We start from the raw sequence: 16,609 nt of genomic DNA, 5'->3' as shown, positions 1-16,609 counted from the left end.
ATCTGATACCACTGGCCATTTTCATCCTCGCTCTGGATATGTTTTTGGTCTCGGCAAAAACCTATTTGACAGGTTGCAGGAAGATCAGTATAATTATCGGCGGAAGGTAAACACTTACTATCCCTTTCATGATGAAGGGGAGTGGGAACTAGCTATGTTCTTGGTCGAAAACCTGAATCAGACGCAGATTGACAAGTTCTTGAAGCTGAAATGGGTAGGAGACTCTAAGTACTATTCGGCAAGTCTGACTCTGCTTTGATAGTTTAACACTCGCCCAAAACCGTCCTTCACCTCAAAAGATCAACTTCTGGACTGGATGGACGCTCTACCCTGCTTTGCACAATGGAAAGTTTCAAATCTAGAGTTTACGGGCTACAAGACAATTCGTCCCATCCAACTCATTTGGCGCGATGCTTTAGAGGTCGTCAAACAACTTTTCAGCGACCCCGTTTTTGCCAATCATATTACCTTTCAGCCACACATAGTCAATGTTAGGAATCAGCGTGTTACAGCACATGTTACAACACGTGACATGAGTCCCCTCCGCCACCTCTGCCCTCTGCCACCTTGCACGGCAACGACACGATACCCGGGCCTCAGGCGCCCTGATGATAGAACACAGAAGAGAAGTCCGGAAGATGCCAGCTTAGTAAGCGGTCTGGACCGCATATGACGACATAGGTCTAGAAGACCTATTTATGTTATCAAGATAGAAGGCAAGCCTCGTGTTGCCTCATGTACTGATAGAAGGACACCTCGTGGTCCTATCTTAGATAGAAGCCTGCCTCATGCATGGTATCTCTGACTCGATAGATAAGCAGACTAGAACCCAGCTTCAAGCTGAGCTTAGATACGATAGAGTAGCCTTATATAAGGACGAGGATTAAAGTAGATGCTCCTTACTTTAATCTTACTTGGTTTTCCCTTGAACTCCCTGTCCTGCTAAAGCTACCTGCTCGACATAGCTTCGCTATCATCGCTACGTAACCCCTTGCTCATCGACGAGCCTCATACCCTCGTCAAACAGCAAGCTACGCCAGCGTACGCAACCTTTGGTTGTCTCCAGAGGCCGACGACTCTCAGCACTTGGTACTACTGTCGTAGTTGTCGCTGTTAGAACCATCCAAGTCGCACACGACTGCTTTGTCGTAACAAAAGATTAAAGTCACTATTCGCACGTCACCTATCCTGTGACGCCAGATCCCTGATCGTACCTGCCTTCAACGTTACTGAAGCTTGTAGAAAAGAACCCCGAAGGATTTCTAGAATCCCTGATCGTACCGGCCTGACCAGTCGCAAGAATATAAGAACCGCTGTCACAGTAGAAGACTTCCTGCAGGAACACTACGAAGAACGGATAGAACCATCTCCGATATGGCAACTACCACCAGAAACACCTTTGCCGCTGCGCACCTCACCGGAAAGGAAACTCGCCTCTGCTTGCGAGAGAAGAAATGTTTTGTGTGCCACGTCATCGGACACAAAGCCGCGGATTGCCCTCAGTGGTCCAGAACCCCGCGGAGAAAGACGAATGAAGAACCCCAGCTACGTTCCATCAGAACGAGTGGGAAGACAAAAGAACTAGGGGTAAAGGCCACCCTAGTATCCAGAACGAGAAACACTCCCATCACGACATCCATGATCGTAGATTCAGGAGCGTGTGTGTCCTTTGTCAACCAGGACGTCATCACGCAGTACCACATCTCGTCGCACCAGCTAGAGAAACCCATCGAACTCTCTAATGCTGACGGATCCTGCTTCGGAAAGAAGCCCTTGGAGAGGTATTGCAACCTCATCTTCCAAATCGATGAACGGGTAATAACAGAACAGTTTTACCTTGCCGAACTTGGTCCAAAAGACAAGTTCTTGCTTGGACAACCTTGGCTTATTGCCAATAACCCCATGATCAACTGGACGAACGGCACGGTGACTCTGAAAAGCACCGTAGATTCCCGAAGGAGCGAAAAGGAGATTGACTCCGATAGGAAGAAGAACGGCAAAATGCCACTCTTCCTGAAAGAAGAAAAGAAGGTAGCAAAGAAGAGAAAACGATCGGTTTCCCCGACAACTCCCCGCGCCTTCTCTTATGCCACAGCCTCTACGAGCTTGGCACCGACAACCCAGATTGTACCGGTCCCTGAGGAGCCGCAGAACGGAAACCCGCCATCCGTTAAATTCCCGACGATTGTACCACGGCCTGAAACCGTGACGAAGAAGAACTCGCTGCCAAGAATTGACCTTGCAGCCAGGGGATTTGATAAGAGAAGACCGGCCGCTGATCCGGAGACAACTCAGAAGAAGACTTCCAAACCGGCTTCGATATTTGACCATATCACTCCCGAGCAGCCGAAGAAGAAGATGATCGTACCGGCTGTTCAGCCGATGAAGATTGTACCAGCTGTTGAGCTGATGAAAGAAGACCCCGAACCTGCCCGATATGAATTCTCGGCAGAGCCCGCGCAGATCCTCGGAAAAGGACGCGCAATGATGACTGAAGAACCGCCTATCGCAAAGGCACCCAGACTGGCCCCTGAACCAGAGAAAACTCAGAGATTTGAATTTTCCGGAGAACCGATATCTGTTCTCGGAAAAGGAAGAGCCGTCCAAACGGCAGAAGCACCTGGAGCCAAGAGACTCAGGTCTTATGAAAGTCCGGCTGATGATACCGACACAGCCGATGAAATCCACGCACCGAATTCCCTCAACCTCACGGTCACCCCTGTACCTGTCCCTTCCTATAACGATGAAGCAATGACGCTATCATCCGATCCAGAACCTACTCCCGCCCCAGATTCTGAACATGATATGTTCCTGGACCGAATTGTGCTTATCCGAGACGCGCATCGCCAGAAGATCTTGAACCAAGACCTAACTGGAATAAGAGTAAAAGAAGAAGAAGACACCGGACCAAGTTTTATCCGATTCACGGATATGGAAAACTATGAGGACGACGATGAGGACGAAGACGATGATGTACCCACTTCGCATGCCCTGCGAATGGTCGATGAAGAAGGAAACGAGATCGACGACGAAGGCCCTGATGACGGCCTCGACTTTTGAAAGCAGATTAGTCATGGTAGACTAAACGACTTATTGAGGGGGTAAAATCCCTGATTTATTCTCGTCGTTCCACGATCCTGACCCCGACATATCCCTTTCACGACACGACTCCGACCAACTCATACGTTGGTCCGCAATGACCGAAAACTAGAGAACCTCCGGCATGAGGGCTAAACTGCACGAATGTCCGTAATGACGTAAAACTAGGAGAAAGGATGAACCCCAGAAAACTCCTGCAAGCTTTGGGCACCCTTATCCACGATCCCCAGCTAGACGACCCCAAGAAACTCCTGCAAGCCTTGACACCTACGACTGGACCCCTAGAACCTTCCATATCAGATGTTTAATGAACAAAAGATAGAAGAAAGGACGAACCTCCGGAATGAGCCTAAACTATCAAGAGATGAACTCCCTGGAAACTCCTGCAAGCCCGCGGAACCCTCAAGAACCCGACCCATCACGGCAATGACTATCACCCTCTGATGAGGACTCCTGAACCTTGATAACCAACAAAGGATATAGGAAAGAACGTACCTATCACGGCACTTCCCTCTGATAGCGAAAACGAGGCATCGATAAGCCCTCACGATTGAACCTTGATAGGAGATAAAGAGTTAAGAAACAAAAGATAAGAAATGAAGCGGAGCTTGGATTGATCTGGAAGAAAGTTATAAACTCCCTCTATCCGCGAACATCTCTCCTCCAGAAACTCCCATCATGACGAACTCTAGCGAAGAAAACTCTCCCATCACGGTCGCACTGAAGGACTCCGATTACGGATGCATCCTCAGAACAATAGAAGACGGCGCGCTTGCCGAAGCCGCTATCTTGACGAACGGATACTCCCAAGAGATAGACAAGATCCTTGGAGATACCGATTGCAAACATGCAGCAGCCACCTCGCTTGTGGTGCGCATAGTTCAAACCACGAAGCTACTGGAAGATGTAGCCAATCGTGATGACCTTAATGCAGACACGAAGAAACTTGCCATGTTGCATTTACAGAGACGAATCCGATCATTGGCGCTCAACCTCCTCCCTTTCAACTTTCATGATGTCTTGGACATAGCCATGAAGAACGTCGAGATAAAACCCAATGTAGAAGAAGAACCTCGCCTGGTGCGCCCGCTGAGAAGAAAGGCGGCCACCATTGATCGAACCCGCAAGCCTCTATGCTTACGCTGCGGAGGATATGGACACACATTCAGAAAGTGTCCCGATTATGTTTGCTGCGTATGCAGTGAACTTGGACCAAACCATCTAGCGGTCCATTGCCCTCGACTCAATGGACAGATCGTACTCCAAGAGTTCCGAGACGAAGAGAAGTTCTTTGAAGCTCTCTTAGAATGGGAGAAGAACCATGTTGCGCTTGAAGAGCTGATACTCAAGAACCCCGCTCCGCGCTCGCCTTCTTACCCACCAGAATTACCCTCCATGTCGGCACCACCCGCGCTCACCGCGACTATGGAAGAAGAAGATACTGAAGATATTTGAAGTCGGTGACTTCAACGGTAGTAATGGGGTAATGTTACAGCACATGTTACAACACGTGACATGAGTCCCCTCCGCCACCTCTGCCCTCTGCCACCTTGCACGGCAACGACACGATACCCGGGCCTCAGGCGCCCTGATGATAGAACACAGAAGAGAAGTCCGGAAGATGCCAGCTTAGTAAGCGGTCTGGACCGCATATGACGACATAGGTCTAGAAGACCTATTTATGTTATCAAGATAGAAGGCAAGCCTCGTGTTGCCTCATGTACTGATAGAAGGACACCTCGTGGTCCTATCTTAGATAGAAGCCTGCCTCATGCATGGTATCTCTGACTCGATAGATAAGCAGACTAGAACCCAGCTTCAAGCTGAGCTTAGATACGATAGAGTAGCCTTATATAAGGACGAGGATTAAAGTAGATGCTCCTTACTTTAATCTTACTTGGTTTTCCCTTGAACTCCCTGTCCTGCTAAAGCTACCTGCTCGACATAGCTTCGCTATCATCGCTACGTAACCCCTTGCTCATCGACGAGCCTCATACCCTCGTCAAACAGCAAGCTACGCCAGCGTACGCAACCTTTGGTTGTCTCCAGAGGCCGACGACTCTCAGCACTTGGTACTACTGTCGTAGTTGTCGCTGTTAGAACCATCCAAGTCGCACACGACTGCTTTGTCGTAACACAGCGCGAGTATGGAGATTATATGAGCGCCGATTTGGCATGGAAAATTCAGGTCAGTTTTCCTTGCTTAGTCTACGACTCAAAGATTGATTTCATGTAGGACTGTCTCCCATTAGGCGCCACACAAGTTCCAATCATCTTAGGGTCTGATAAAACTCCCGTGACGAGAACCACCGGAGGGCTCGAGATGCACCCCATCTTCATCACTATCGGTAATCTTGATTCAGAAGTTCGCTCTAAGGCCACACTCCGAGCTTGGCGCTGTATCACTTACATGCCCATTGCTAAGTTTTGTGTGCATCCCGATTATCAAACCATTTTTCAGGCGCGGTTGTGGCATAAGTGTGTTGATCTTGTCTGCGCCAACCTCAAACTGGCAGCCAAGACAGGTTGCTTTATGACTGATCCTTCCAAACTCATTCGTTATGCCTTTACGCCCCTCGTCGCTCACGTATGTGACCTGCCAGAGGCTTGCATGATAGCTACGGTCAGCAAAAATGCGTCTCCTTTAACGATGGCATTACAAGAAAATTTTGGTGATGGAGTTCTCTACCCTCCTCGTACTGGGCAACATACGCTACAACTTATCTGCGAGATCTCCAAAACAATCGATGTTTGGGATCTCGACAAATTCCAGAAGGCAGCCAAAGTGGTCAATCTATCTGGAGTTCACATGCCATATTGGCGTGATTGGATGTTTGCGTGCCCATCTGTCTTTCTCGCTGGCGAGATCTTGCATACCTGCCTCAAATTTTTTGCTGACCATCCGCTCAACTGGACCAAGGAGGTAGTAGGAAAACCCGAGCTCGATGCTCGCTTCATTACTCAGCACAAGCGGGTGGGGACACGTCACTTCACCAAAGGCATCACACACGTCAACCAAATGACAGGTCGTGAGCATCGGGATATCCAGCGCACCATTGTTGCTTCAATTGCAGGTGCTGCTCCACCTAGATTTATCCGCGCACTTCGTGCCCTCATTGAGTTCATTTATCTTGCCCAAAATCCGGTTCATTCTGCAGACACCCTGCTGTCAATGACGCAGGCTCTTTCAGACTTTCACGCATTCAAAGACGCTATCATTGAGGCCAAGGTGAGGAGGGGAAAGAAGGGTTCTAAGGAAGATTTTTTCATTCCCAAACTCGAACTGCTACAAAGTTTTAGAGGCACAGTCGAGAGACTGGGCACTTTGATGCAGTTTTCGGCGGATATGACGGAGCGTTTGCTCATTACTCACTGCAAAGATCTCTTTGTACAGTGACAATTGTCAATCCAGCGCTCTCCTGGGTTTCTCGTGTTCTCCCTGACGAAACGCACTCTGTTCATGGACCTCGACCAGTTCGTAACCATTTCCTCAAGGGCATTCTTTCCGGAGATGCCCTCACTGCCTTCCATTTGACGTTGACACCGGATTTCAAATCTTTGTCACCGACCGGTATTCATAGCATATATTCGCTCATTGATTTTGATCATGCACTCTCTCAGTTCATCAGATGTTTTTCTCTCTCCACCGGTGAGCATACCCGCTGGGACCACAGATACGGGCGCTTTAGCGCGTGGAAAAAATTTCGACTGCAACTTCATTCTGCCTTCCAGCCACAGCTGATCATGCCAAGCAGAGTGGTACAGGCATATCCACCTGGTGAAAGTTTCCCCCTCGGAAACTGCGATAATGTTCTCGTTGACATCACAGGCGACGATGGCCAAATCAGTATGTCTATTCTTTTGTTCATGTTCTCATACTAACGAGATTATATATCATATTCAGCAAGTCGTGTTGCACAAGTTCGACTTGTTTTTCAGCCGAATCTTCCGCGTGCTTCTAACCTGGTCTTGCCATCATATCTATCCTGCCCGCTCCTCTACATTCAGTATTATCACTTTGTTGCCAGTCCTAATGACCACCCTGAACTCGCGATGTGGACAGTAGAGCGTTCATATGTGGAAGACCAACATGGTAAACACAGATGTGGTGGTGTGGTTCCATTGACAAGCGTAACGCACGCTGTTGAGTTAATCCCAGAATATGGTGAAAAGGCAGATGAAAAGATTTCTTCGGCCATTTGTTTGGAGAGCTATGACCGTTTTTTTCTGAACAATTTCGCAGATAAGGAGAGTTATCATCTATGTCAAACGGTGCCATATGCATGCGCGCGATTTAAGTCCCGAAGTCACGTGGGAAACCACTTTTGTCTGGCCGTAGCCAGATACTCTTACCAGGGCATAGCGCCTGATGAGAGGCATCCTCATCGAGTATCCACTAACCCAATCCGTAGTACCTCCCTAGATCGGGTCGTGCCACAGACGGACACTGTTCCCACCTGCCCTAATCTCTGGGGTCTGTGCGCCAACTCCCTTTCTACATAAAAGGCTTAGAGGTAGCGTAGCTAAACAGAAACAGAGGTAAGGCGGTTGGGGCAGCGGTAAGCCCCCTGACGAGACCCTTCGCGAGGTCGAAACCGCTACTGACCCATAACCGTCTTACTTACCCTTCCCTCCCATCTCCTAACTGCACCTTATCTTAGGAGACGGTGGTCAGCAGGGCTGGTGCATAGGGGCGGACAGCCTGGGCACCTAGGCATAGACATTATTCTATGCTACCTCGCGGAGGCCTCGTGCCTCGGCCCCCACTGCGGGCCTAGAATTCAACATGTTGAGTACAGAGTTCGCATAGAATCGGTAGCTCACAATAGCAACATAGTCTTGAATCCATGTATCAATCGCTGTCACGATTTCACTGCTAATTATGAGTAGTCCTAGCCTAGGGTTTGGGAATGCATACCTTAAACTAATGGTTCGATATCGAGATATTCATTGTAAACTACGGAACTACGGAAAAATCTGTTCCACCAATCGCGTTGCTCCATTAGCAGCGCCGTAAGCTCACCGTAAGCATCAAACTTCTTTTTGACAAGCGAAAATTATGGGTCTTTTGCTGATGTTCGATGTCAATGACGTCAACCGAAGTCTCACACTTCGGACTTTTAGTTGACTTCGTTGTTCCGAAGAGACTCGATGGTCGGAGTTGTAATTTTCGCCGCGATTCGCTTCAGTTCACTTCGCAGCAACACTAGCCACATCAGCAACGAGAGTGGTAGTAAAAACAGTAACGAAGGAGAGACACTGACGAAGAAAAGACAATAGCAAAAGAAAAAGAAAAACAAGTAAAACAGAAATTAAGATAGCAAGGAGGCAACAAGAGACCGGGGAAGAACGACGAAACCTGAGCCTATGCAGGTGCCTCTCACATCCGACTGCCTTCGAAATCACGCATTTCACAGGTTTGCGCTGGAATTGCACTACTCTATAGCTTTTGGTGATAACTGACCAAATATTATTTAGCACCAGCGTCTATTACGCCTGCTCAATCACATTATTTAGTAAGTATCAGTACTGCACCTCTTACCCATTTTACTTTTCTTTCCCACTGAACCTTTCATTTCCGTTATCAAGTAGGGTGGCCACAGCAAAGAAGTACTCAACACCAGGTTAGTGGCGAGAGGGCTCTGACCCGTCGAACGCAAAAAAATTCCATCACTGAAAAGACGTGTGTTGTGCTTATTTCTTTCCACAGGTCGATACTTCATGAATCATGTCGAATTTCAGCAGTTCACTGACACGTGCACGCACTCACACCAAGCTTTGAGGCACTAGACTCGTTGTGAGCATGTCAGCTGGCCTAGCAACGAGGCCGAGTTTGGTGTGCTCACTATTGGGGTAGGGATGACACCAACGTAGTCTAGCCGGATGGCCCATCATGAACTGGATCACGATTATATATATATAACTGACCCATATCCTGGACGAAATCGCATGAGGCAAAGCAAAATCTGGTGATGGGCCTCTTATCACAAAATTGTTCGGCTCCTACAGCAAGGTACGAGCATTAGTTCAGTTATAGCAGAGATGAAGACCTCGTTCATCACTCAGCAAGCAAGGACTACCAATTATCAGATTTTATTACGTTCTTATAAAGGGTACGTGGGCACTGACTATCTAATATATAACAGACGAGAGTCGGAGAGACCAAGGTAACATACTTTGTTCCACCACTCCGAGTCGTTCCATGATGATATCCACGTTGCAGCTTTGTCAATAAGATCTATTCAAAAAACGCTCCGAGCTCCTCAGCCGCGATGCTCGAGTGGATCTTTCATACGGGAGGGCCAGTGCCCCTTTAAATTATTTCACCGATTTCAAACTTATTTGTATATAACTACTAGGTTACTACCACCTAGAGGAGGCTCGGTCCCCGTCAACCATGCGCTCACAAGCTTCAATCACGTCCGCTTACCGCCTTCGGCCCTTCTCGGGTATCTCGACAAGTCCAACAAAATACATCGTGACTTTACGTCGTCTATATGGCGCGTTGCGGTTGGGTCGCTAGCGCTTGGCTCAATTGCAATACCTAATCTTCAGGTGGCATCGTACATCGCCGCGCGTTACTTTCAGCGTCGTCATGTCATCAGCGTGTATGGACATCCTTTGCCAATAATTTCATACCGGACGCAACAGCTCCCCTTACTACATGCCATCGCTCAGGCATTCGTTCTAAGAACGCTTTACAAATGGGCCATCGAACGGTTCATGGACAAGAATCTTGATGTTCGTGTGCGGCATGGCATCGCGGCTTGCTGTAAAGCAGTCATGCTTCAGCATGCACAAGTTGGAAATTACGCACCGTCTGAAAGGCTTGGGGCCCAAGGTCTCTTCGAATATAATCGGCTGTCCAACCACCCATCATATCGGACAAGTGCTGGGAGGAATTTAGGAAGACGTTGCATGTCTATAGCTTCACTCAGGCTGATGTACCAGCGGCGCGACTTTAGTTTTGGAGCGAGCTCGAATTTGAAGTTCTGGGTCCCTACGACCTTCCATAAAATATGATGGATCTTTGGCGACGGTTGCTCATAACGTTACTCATAATTAGCTAGTGATTCGTTTTTCTCCCCATTTACTTTCAGTGTCTGGAAAATACCAATGTCATGCTCTATGTGATACTATCTAGGGCATAGTCACAGTTTAAGTACCGCGTGATGGTTCCTAAAATTTCCGGCTCATTCTTATACACGATTCTAGAGCTTGGATTTCCCTGAGGAAATAACATATTTTCTGTGCAGAAAGTCGGCGATGACTCGTGCTGTGTGAACACTTAGATGGCAAACGATTAATCCTTTATGTCAACATACCAAGTTCTTCTGGAGACTCCTGAGGAATCTAAGCCACAATTACGTTAGTCATATAGACAATTGGAGACGAGATACAGACGAGATGGCTAGACGACTTGAAGATCGTGTTGGATGAATTTGCGGGTCTGCGCCAAGCACGCTGCTTCCTTACTTCCACTAGCATCGACCTGTCGGATAACGCCTATCAGTAAGCGAACTTCGTCCTGCTGTCTTGGCTTACACATCCTGGCTTGGTTTTCCGGGAAGAATCCACAGTAGCTCAATATTTTCGTCAAGCGTTTCCATCAATTCCCAGGTTTCACGGCTAGTTCGTGGGTTCGCAAGAACAATGGCCTCGTGAACGGGGGGCGTTTTCAATCTGACGCCTCCGCTATCATCCTCGTACAGTCCGAAGTCAACATAGAGCTGAAGGACGTCAGGATGCCAAGCGGAGAACATGGGTGAAGATTTAAAGGAACGCAGAGCGTCCTCTCTGCAATTATAGTCAGTAGTACTCCGACACAAGAGTATAATGAAACTTTAATCACCGTGATGGCCATTGATCGCGCCTTATGGAAGAAGCCCCAACCAAGTACTGCGTGTGTTCCCACGCAAATCCTTGGTAAGTATCAATCATCGCGTCGATGAGGATCATCGAGGAGAACAGGGCAGGGAAATGCAGTGCAGTGAACGTCCTGTGCAATATTGTGAGATTCGACAGGTCTGTGAATAGCCAATAACATACACTGAGCAACCTCCAAACGAGTGTCCTACCACGACCAAGGTCCTGGAGGAGAAACCACTCTTTTGACGTGATTCACCGATGGATGCAGGAAGTCGATGAAGTTGAATGGGGAGAGATGTTTCTACCTCTTCTGGCATATAGTTGACGAGAAAGTTTGCAATGTCTCTCGCATTGTCAGTCCAATCAACTGTTCTCGATTAAATCCAAGCGGGAGGTCTGAGAAACTGCATCTCACAGCTACCACTGAGATTCTGTCGGTTTAACAAAGCAGAGTCCCCATGTTGCACGGACTCCCATGACCATATCTCGTCTATGACACCACAGGCAGGTAGTAGATAGCACAGGGTGGTCTCCCATATCTAAAACACGATTAGATTAGATTCCTAGTAGTACGCATGAACAGGCACCACAAGACTCACTTCTTTCGGAAAACCCGTTGCGTGCACGAGGAATAAAGTGATCCCCTTCGCTCTAACTTTGTCCTCCCTATCCTTTTTCACATATCGGTTGACACAATTCCACAGCAGCCTTTCGTCCGTGGCCCCAGAATAGCCGTCCTCTCCCTGTTGGGCCTGTTGTTCCATGAGTTCAAGCCCTAGTTTCTTGATATCCCTCTCGGGCCTTTTCGAAGAGCGAGGAGGTGGCCCGGGAACTGGAATATTTGGTGTGACTCTGGGATTAGCTGCAGGTATGACATGCGTGCTGATGTTGTAGACACCGAGTAAGTCGTCGGACCTGGGCTTGAAGGGCAGGGGCGGGACTTTGACGGGCCCTTCATGAGGCTTGAATGGCACCCATGGACGCGGTTTCATGGTCGCCCGGAGCGTTGTAGGTGTGTATGGATATGAGTATGTCATGGTTGTTAACGACCGCTGCCTAAAGCTGTCTTTTCTGTAATTTCGATTCAGAGAATACCGGATTGAAAATCAGATGCCATCGTGGTACCCGATAGCAAAGTATTAGATCGGCTCCCAACAGAGTGGGAAACACAAGTCCCTAAACTCATGTGCGCTGCTCGGTAAGCGCATACTTCCTCATTGAATTCTTTTCATCACAGTCGCGCGTACGTGTTCTGCGCTGTTTTGTCACATTCGCGTCATTCCCTTATAAGATAAGCGTCCATCGCTTCTGAATTCTGCCCAGTTTTACCCCCAATCCCTCCGTGCACTTTCACTTCCTATAAGTAACCTACATACATCAGCTCCAACAGACGGAGAGTCACCGCATCGACGCTTACGGTTGAGCACATTCATTCCTTGGGGAAGCACTACCCCACGGTACAGTTTCTGTCCGGCAAGATTGCGACTGACAGAACATAGTCGGTGTGCCCTTGGAGAGGGGAAACCGATGCCTTGTCAGTTTTATATCCCACACCTGAACTGTCCAGCCGGACACTCATTCAATATTCAGATACGATGTCTATCGAAACCGGCGCCCTTATTTGTGCATGTTTGGTTTATGTTAGACAGCGTAGTAGTCGACATCAACGTTCAATTCGATCTTGAGCCGTCTTCCCTCGACATATGGACAATCCAACAACGTCGCAGACTCTATCCACTACGGGCGTCTCACTAAGGCCGGCACGAAGCTCTCAGGACCTATTTGGATATCAGTGCGGTTAGATCAAGTCGGTCAGAACTTCATTTACTTGTGGATATTTCTATCTATGTTCGGGTATATCTTTCCTGCCTCTCGGATCCCTGCCTTCGAAATCGCGCATTTTGCTGGTTTGCGCTGTGACTGCACTACCCCAAAATTGTTGGTGATAACTGACCACTGATCAGGGAAACGTAATTCATTACACATGATTACAGAGTGCTACGAAGCGCTCCGTAGCACTCTGTAGCACGATCTAACCCGCTGATGGCGCATGATATTGTCTAGCACTAGTCTACTTATTATGCCTGCCCATTATTTAGTACTAATTGCCAGTGGTAATAAAGTGCGCAATCTATGCGCACTGCACCCCTCGCCCCTGACATTTTCATTTCCGTTATCAAGTACGATAGTCACAGAATCATTGAGTGATAGTAAGTGCCATGCTGCCCGTTCTAGGTTTGAGGTACGAGGGAGACTCGTGACCTGGTTATTTGATACCGTGGAACTACCAAAGGCTTATGTTTGCCTGCGATTTGTAAGATTTTAGTCAATTGAAAACCTTTATTGTGTATTGACTTAAAGGAACAGTCAGGACGGTAGTATTTAATGCTGACTCTGGTGCTACTAGTGACTACTCACCAATTCTGATCAGAAGTCTTTTCATTATGTTCTTACGTTGCACTACTGGCACCTAGTAGTTTTTGCCCACCTTGGGCTTGGTCACCGAATGGTAAGTACAGTCGACTCCCTCCTAACGCATACCTCTCGGGATAGCCCCAAAAGTATGGCTTATCAGAGAGTATGGGGTATCCAAGAGAGCCATATTGCACTGCTCCGAAGACACAAAATTTGTACTTGCTGACATTAGTATATATTGCTCTAGTAGGTACTATCAAGCTATTTACGAGAAAAATAATCAGTCAACATTGTGTCCTTCATGCCCTGCATTTCACTGCAAGAGTCTGCTGTCCAAACGACCCTAACATCACCTCGAGCTTGCATGCAAATGGTTCGTCGAAGGTCCCAAGGTATTTCCTCAATGTTAAGATAGCCTGTAGCACAGTTTCTCTGCGCTTCACAATGTGTCGGGCCTGGCGCAGGCACATCAATATCTGAGTCGTTGTTGTCGTCATTGCCTCCAGCAGCCTTCTCCCGCAACCTGGTTACCTCTTCGCACCCATCACAGACTCTAAGGTATCCTCATCCGTTGCATTGAAAATGTTAGTGGTCTCAATTCTGCCGGGTTCAGAAGTCCTGCAATATCCATCTGATTCGAAGATTGGAAAGTGCCGGTTGCCTCGAGATCATCCAAGGCATTTTTAACAAGTGTCTCGGCATGTGCAGTCACTGGGGTTGTTCGTGGCATCCGTTAGATGGACAAATAATGACAAAGAAGTTGATATTTCAGAGTCCCGGACCCATTGTTGTCATCCTGAGATACGGATTACATGATATATTTTCCTAATTTGGTGCTACATCGGCATCATCCGACCCAAAGTATGGGTTATGCTCACAAAATCCCCACAAACCAACTCGGGAAATCCAAAAATGTATGTCCTATGAGGGAGTATGGGTTATACCTGGTATGCGTTAGGAGGGAGTCGACTGTAACAGGACTAACAACTTTTTTTGAAGTTATACCTTTTTCAGATACTGGAATTTACAGACAGTATGTAGTGCTCATCATGCACATATACGTTCATGGAGTGTAAACGTGCAGCGACCGGTCTGCAGTGTCAATCTTTCACACGAAGCTATCGGGCGAGTGGGCATATTCAAGGTGATGTGATATGTACAAGAAATCACATCTCCAAACTCTCACACCCAAGCTACTCAGTACTCTGGGAGATATGTCATGGTAGTGCGTGCGACATTTGATAAATACCGAGCGTGTTGACATTTTTACCAGATCTGAGTACTTCAGGAAAAAATCCCTACTACGCGATTGGTGGAACAGACCTATCCGCAGCAAAAACTAATATCAGTGTTTATGAACACCGTCTCAGTGAGCTAACAGGTTCTCAGTGACATGTGTTGACCAACTTGACTTCTCTAGGGGCATCAGCGGGTTAGATTGTGCTACAGAGTGCTACGGAGTGCTTCATAGCACTCTGTAATCATGTGTAATGAATTACGTTTCCCTGATGCCACTACACGTACCCAACTTGAACTGAATTCAAAGTTTCATGTTCGCTTCTTGTAACCTCAGGCTCGTACATATGAACGTGGCAATTGTCGAGCAATAACAACTAAACTGGTGTGGCGTCCTTCGCATGCATGTTTATCAATACGGTACGTGGGCAGTGACACTATCTAGTATATAACGGACGAGAGTCGAAGAAACTACAGTATCATACTTTGTACCCCCACTCCGAGTTGCTTCATCATGACATCCATGTCGCAGCTTTGTCAGTCAGATATATTCAAAAAACGCTCCAAGCTCCTTAGCCGTGATGCTCAAGTGGATCTTTCATATGAGAGGGCCAAAGCCATTGGCTTAGCACTCGGTGCATATCAACCTTTTCTGTTCACAGGACACGTCTTGACATTATATTTCAGGCATCACTCTTCATGATACTTTGCATCTAACACAAAATTTTTGGGACATGCACACCGACCCAATCATGGTCCTCGATGGGGCCGCCTCCATGCTGCTGACCATCCAGTACAATCTGGTTGCAGGAACACTTGCCAAATATGCTGCGACTACTAGACCTGACTTGGTCTCCCTCGTCGAGGACATTCTTCGATGGAATGTCAGGTGAGCCAACCTTGATGTATATTTTGTGGAAAGACTACATGATCTTTTTGCAGTGGCCAATTCTGCCTTACCGAGCTGGGGAGAGGCCTAGACATCTTCCGAATGAAGACATCAGCGACACTTCTCCCAACAGGTGAATTCGATCTTCATACGCCGTTGCCCTCGGATGCCAAGTACGAGATCAGTATATCCTCGAGAGCTGCTAATCATGGTAGCGCAGGTTCATGCCACCAACCGTTCCAGTGAAAGGTCTTCCATGTGTCGCCATTGTTTTTGCACAACTGTACGTGGACGGTGAATGCCGTGGACCTCGACCGTTTCTTGTGAATCTGAACGACAGATATGATATGTGCAACGGGGTGACTTCAATGTGAGTGCTTCTTTAAATTTGTTCCATCGATTTCAAACTGATTTTTCCATGACTACTAGGTTGCTACCACCTAGAGGAGGCTCGTCCCCCGTCAACCATGCACTCACAAGCTTCAATCACGTCCGCTTACCGCCTTCGGCCCTTCTCGGGGACCTCACCAAGTCCAACACAATGCATCGCGACTTTATGTCCTCTATATGGCACGTTGCGGTTGGGTCGCTAGCGCTTGGCTCAGCTGCAATACCTAATCTCCAGGTGGCATCGTACATCGCCGCGCGTTACTTTCAGCGTCGTCATGTCACCAGCGTGTATGGACATCCTTCGCCAATAATTTCATACCGGACGCTGACCTGCACCAAACTGGTTCGGTGCATGGATGACTGATACTCTCCTATGAGCCCCTATGCTCTAGAAATCACTATGAAATCATTTTCCCTGTGACCTGAAGTCAGACTGAGGCTAAGGGAATATTTTTCGCTTTTTTTCACTTTTACAAGTTTGTACGCGAGCGGATTGAATATTTTTGTACATTTATTCCTGCGATGAGTTTTGCTTAGTCAGCCATGAGGGTGACTCAGACAGATTCTCACACATATCAGGTGACTGTGAAAAATATGTTTGCATAAGATTACCCTGTGGGAAAGCTTACAAATCGCTAAACACGCGTCCTATGTAATTATGCTACCAATCAAGTCATTAGCCACAGATTTTACAAACATATGTACACAATA

At 47.6% G+C, this 16,609-nt stretch overlaps 7 protein-coding genes across 7 annotated transcripts; 6 read left to right on the top strand and 1 right to left on the bottom strand.

Moving 5' to 3' along the window:
- Positions 1-121: 121 nt before the first annotated feature.
- HD556DRAFT_1202003 (uncharacterized protein) lies at positions 122-478 on the top strand (the record flags this gene model as incomplete). The annotated part of the gene is made up of 2 exons (XM_041296402.1): positions 122-214; positions 263-478. Coding segments are annotated over 2 exons (309 nt in total), but the record flags the coding sequence as incomplete, so codon positions are not given.
- Positions 479-3,777: 3,299 nt separating this feature from the next.
- On the top strand, positions 3,778-4,554 carry HD556DRAFT_1311578 (uncharacterized protein; the record flags this gene model as incomplete). Its single annotated transcript, XM_041300549.1, has 1 exon — positions 3,778-4,554. The coding sequence occupies one exon, from the start codon at positions 3,778-3,780 to the stop codon at positions 4,552-4,554; it is 777 nt and encodes a 258-aa protein (XP_041156332.1).
- A 682-nt stretch (positions 4,555-5,236) lies between these two features.
- On the top strand, positions 5,237-6,496 carry HD556DRAFT_1244286 (uncharacterized protein; the record flags this gene model as incomplete). The annotated part of the gene is made up of 2 exons (XM_041298433.1): positions 5,237-5,287; positions 5,336-6,496. Coding segments are annotated over 2 exons (1,212 nt in total), but the record flags the coding sequence as incomplete, so codon positions are not given.
- An 8-nt stretch (positions 6,497-6,504) lies between these two features.
- Positions 6,505-7,356, top strand: HD556DRAFT_1202437 (uncharacterized protein; the record flags this gene model as incomplete). The annotated part of the gene is made up of 2 exons (XM_041296406.1): positions 6,505-6,946; positions 7,004-7,356. Coding segments are annotated over 2 exons (795 nt in total), but the record flags the coding sequence as incomplete, so codon positions are not given.
- A 1,686-nt stretch (positions 7,357-9,042) lies between these two features.
- Positions 9,043-10,158, top strand: HD556DRAFT_826251 (uncharacterized protein). Its single transcript, XM_041311749.1, has 4 exons — positions 9,043-9,112; positions 9,166-9,266; positions 9,323-9,400; positions 9,459-10,158. Exons 3-4 carry the CDS (start codon positions 9,372-9,374, stop codon positions 10,120-10,122), a joined length of 693 nt encoding a protein of 230 aa, XP_041156329.1. The 5' UTR covers positions 9,043-9,112; positions 9,166-9,266; positions 9,323-9,371; the 3' UTR covers positions 10,123-10,158.
- Position 10,159: 1 nt separating this feature from the next.
- Positions 10,160-12,220, bottom strand: HD556DRAFT_826231 (Alpha/Beta hydrolase protein). Its single transcript, XM_041311748.1, has 8 exons — positions 11,568-12,220; positions 11,384-11,507; positions 11,149-11,335; positions 10,952-11,098; positions 10,645-10,896; positions 10,504-10,591; positions 10,425-10,452; positions 10,160-10,375 (listed from the first exon to the last, which is right to left on the bottom strand). Exons 1-8 carry the CDS (start codon positions 12,003-12,005, stop codon positions 10,311-10,313), a joined length of 1,329 nt encoding a protein of 442 aa, XP_041156328.1. The 5' UTR covers positions 12,006-12,220; the 3' UTR covers positions 10,160-10,310.
- Positions 12,221-15,142: 2,922 nt separating this feature from the next.
- On the top strand, positions 15,143-16,262 carry HD556DRAFT_1495385 (acyl-CoA dehydrogenase/oxidase; the record flags this gene model as incomplete). Its single annotated transcript, XM_041308866.1, has 5 exons — positions 15,143-15,254; positions 15,307-15,508; positions 15,562-15,681; positions 15,729-15,878; positions 15,938-16,262. The coding sequence occupies 5 exons, from the start codon at positions 15,143-15,145 to the stop codon at positions 16,260-16,262; spliced, it is 909 nt and encodes a 302-aa protein (XP_041156327.1).
- Positions 16,263-16,609: the final 347 nt, after the last annotated feature.

Source organism: Suillus plorans (assembly GCF_016647745.1).
Source record: "Suillus plorans strain S12 chromosome Unknown HD556scaffold_61, whole genome shotgun sequence".
NCBI classification, from domain to species: Eukaryota; Fungi; Basidiomycota; class Agaricomycetes; order Boletales; family Suillaceae; genus Suillus; species Suillus plorans.
This window is presented reverse-complemented; position numbering and strand designations above follow the sequence as displayed.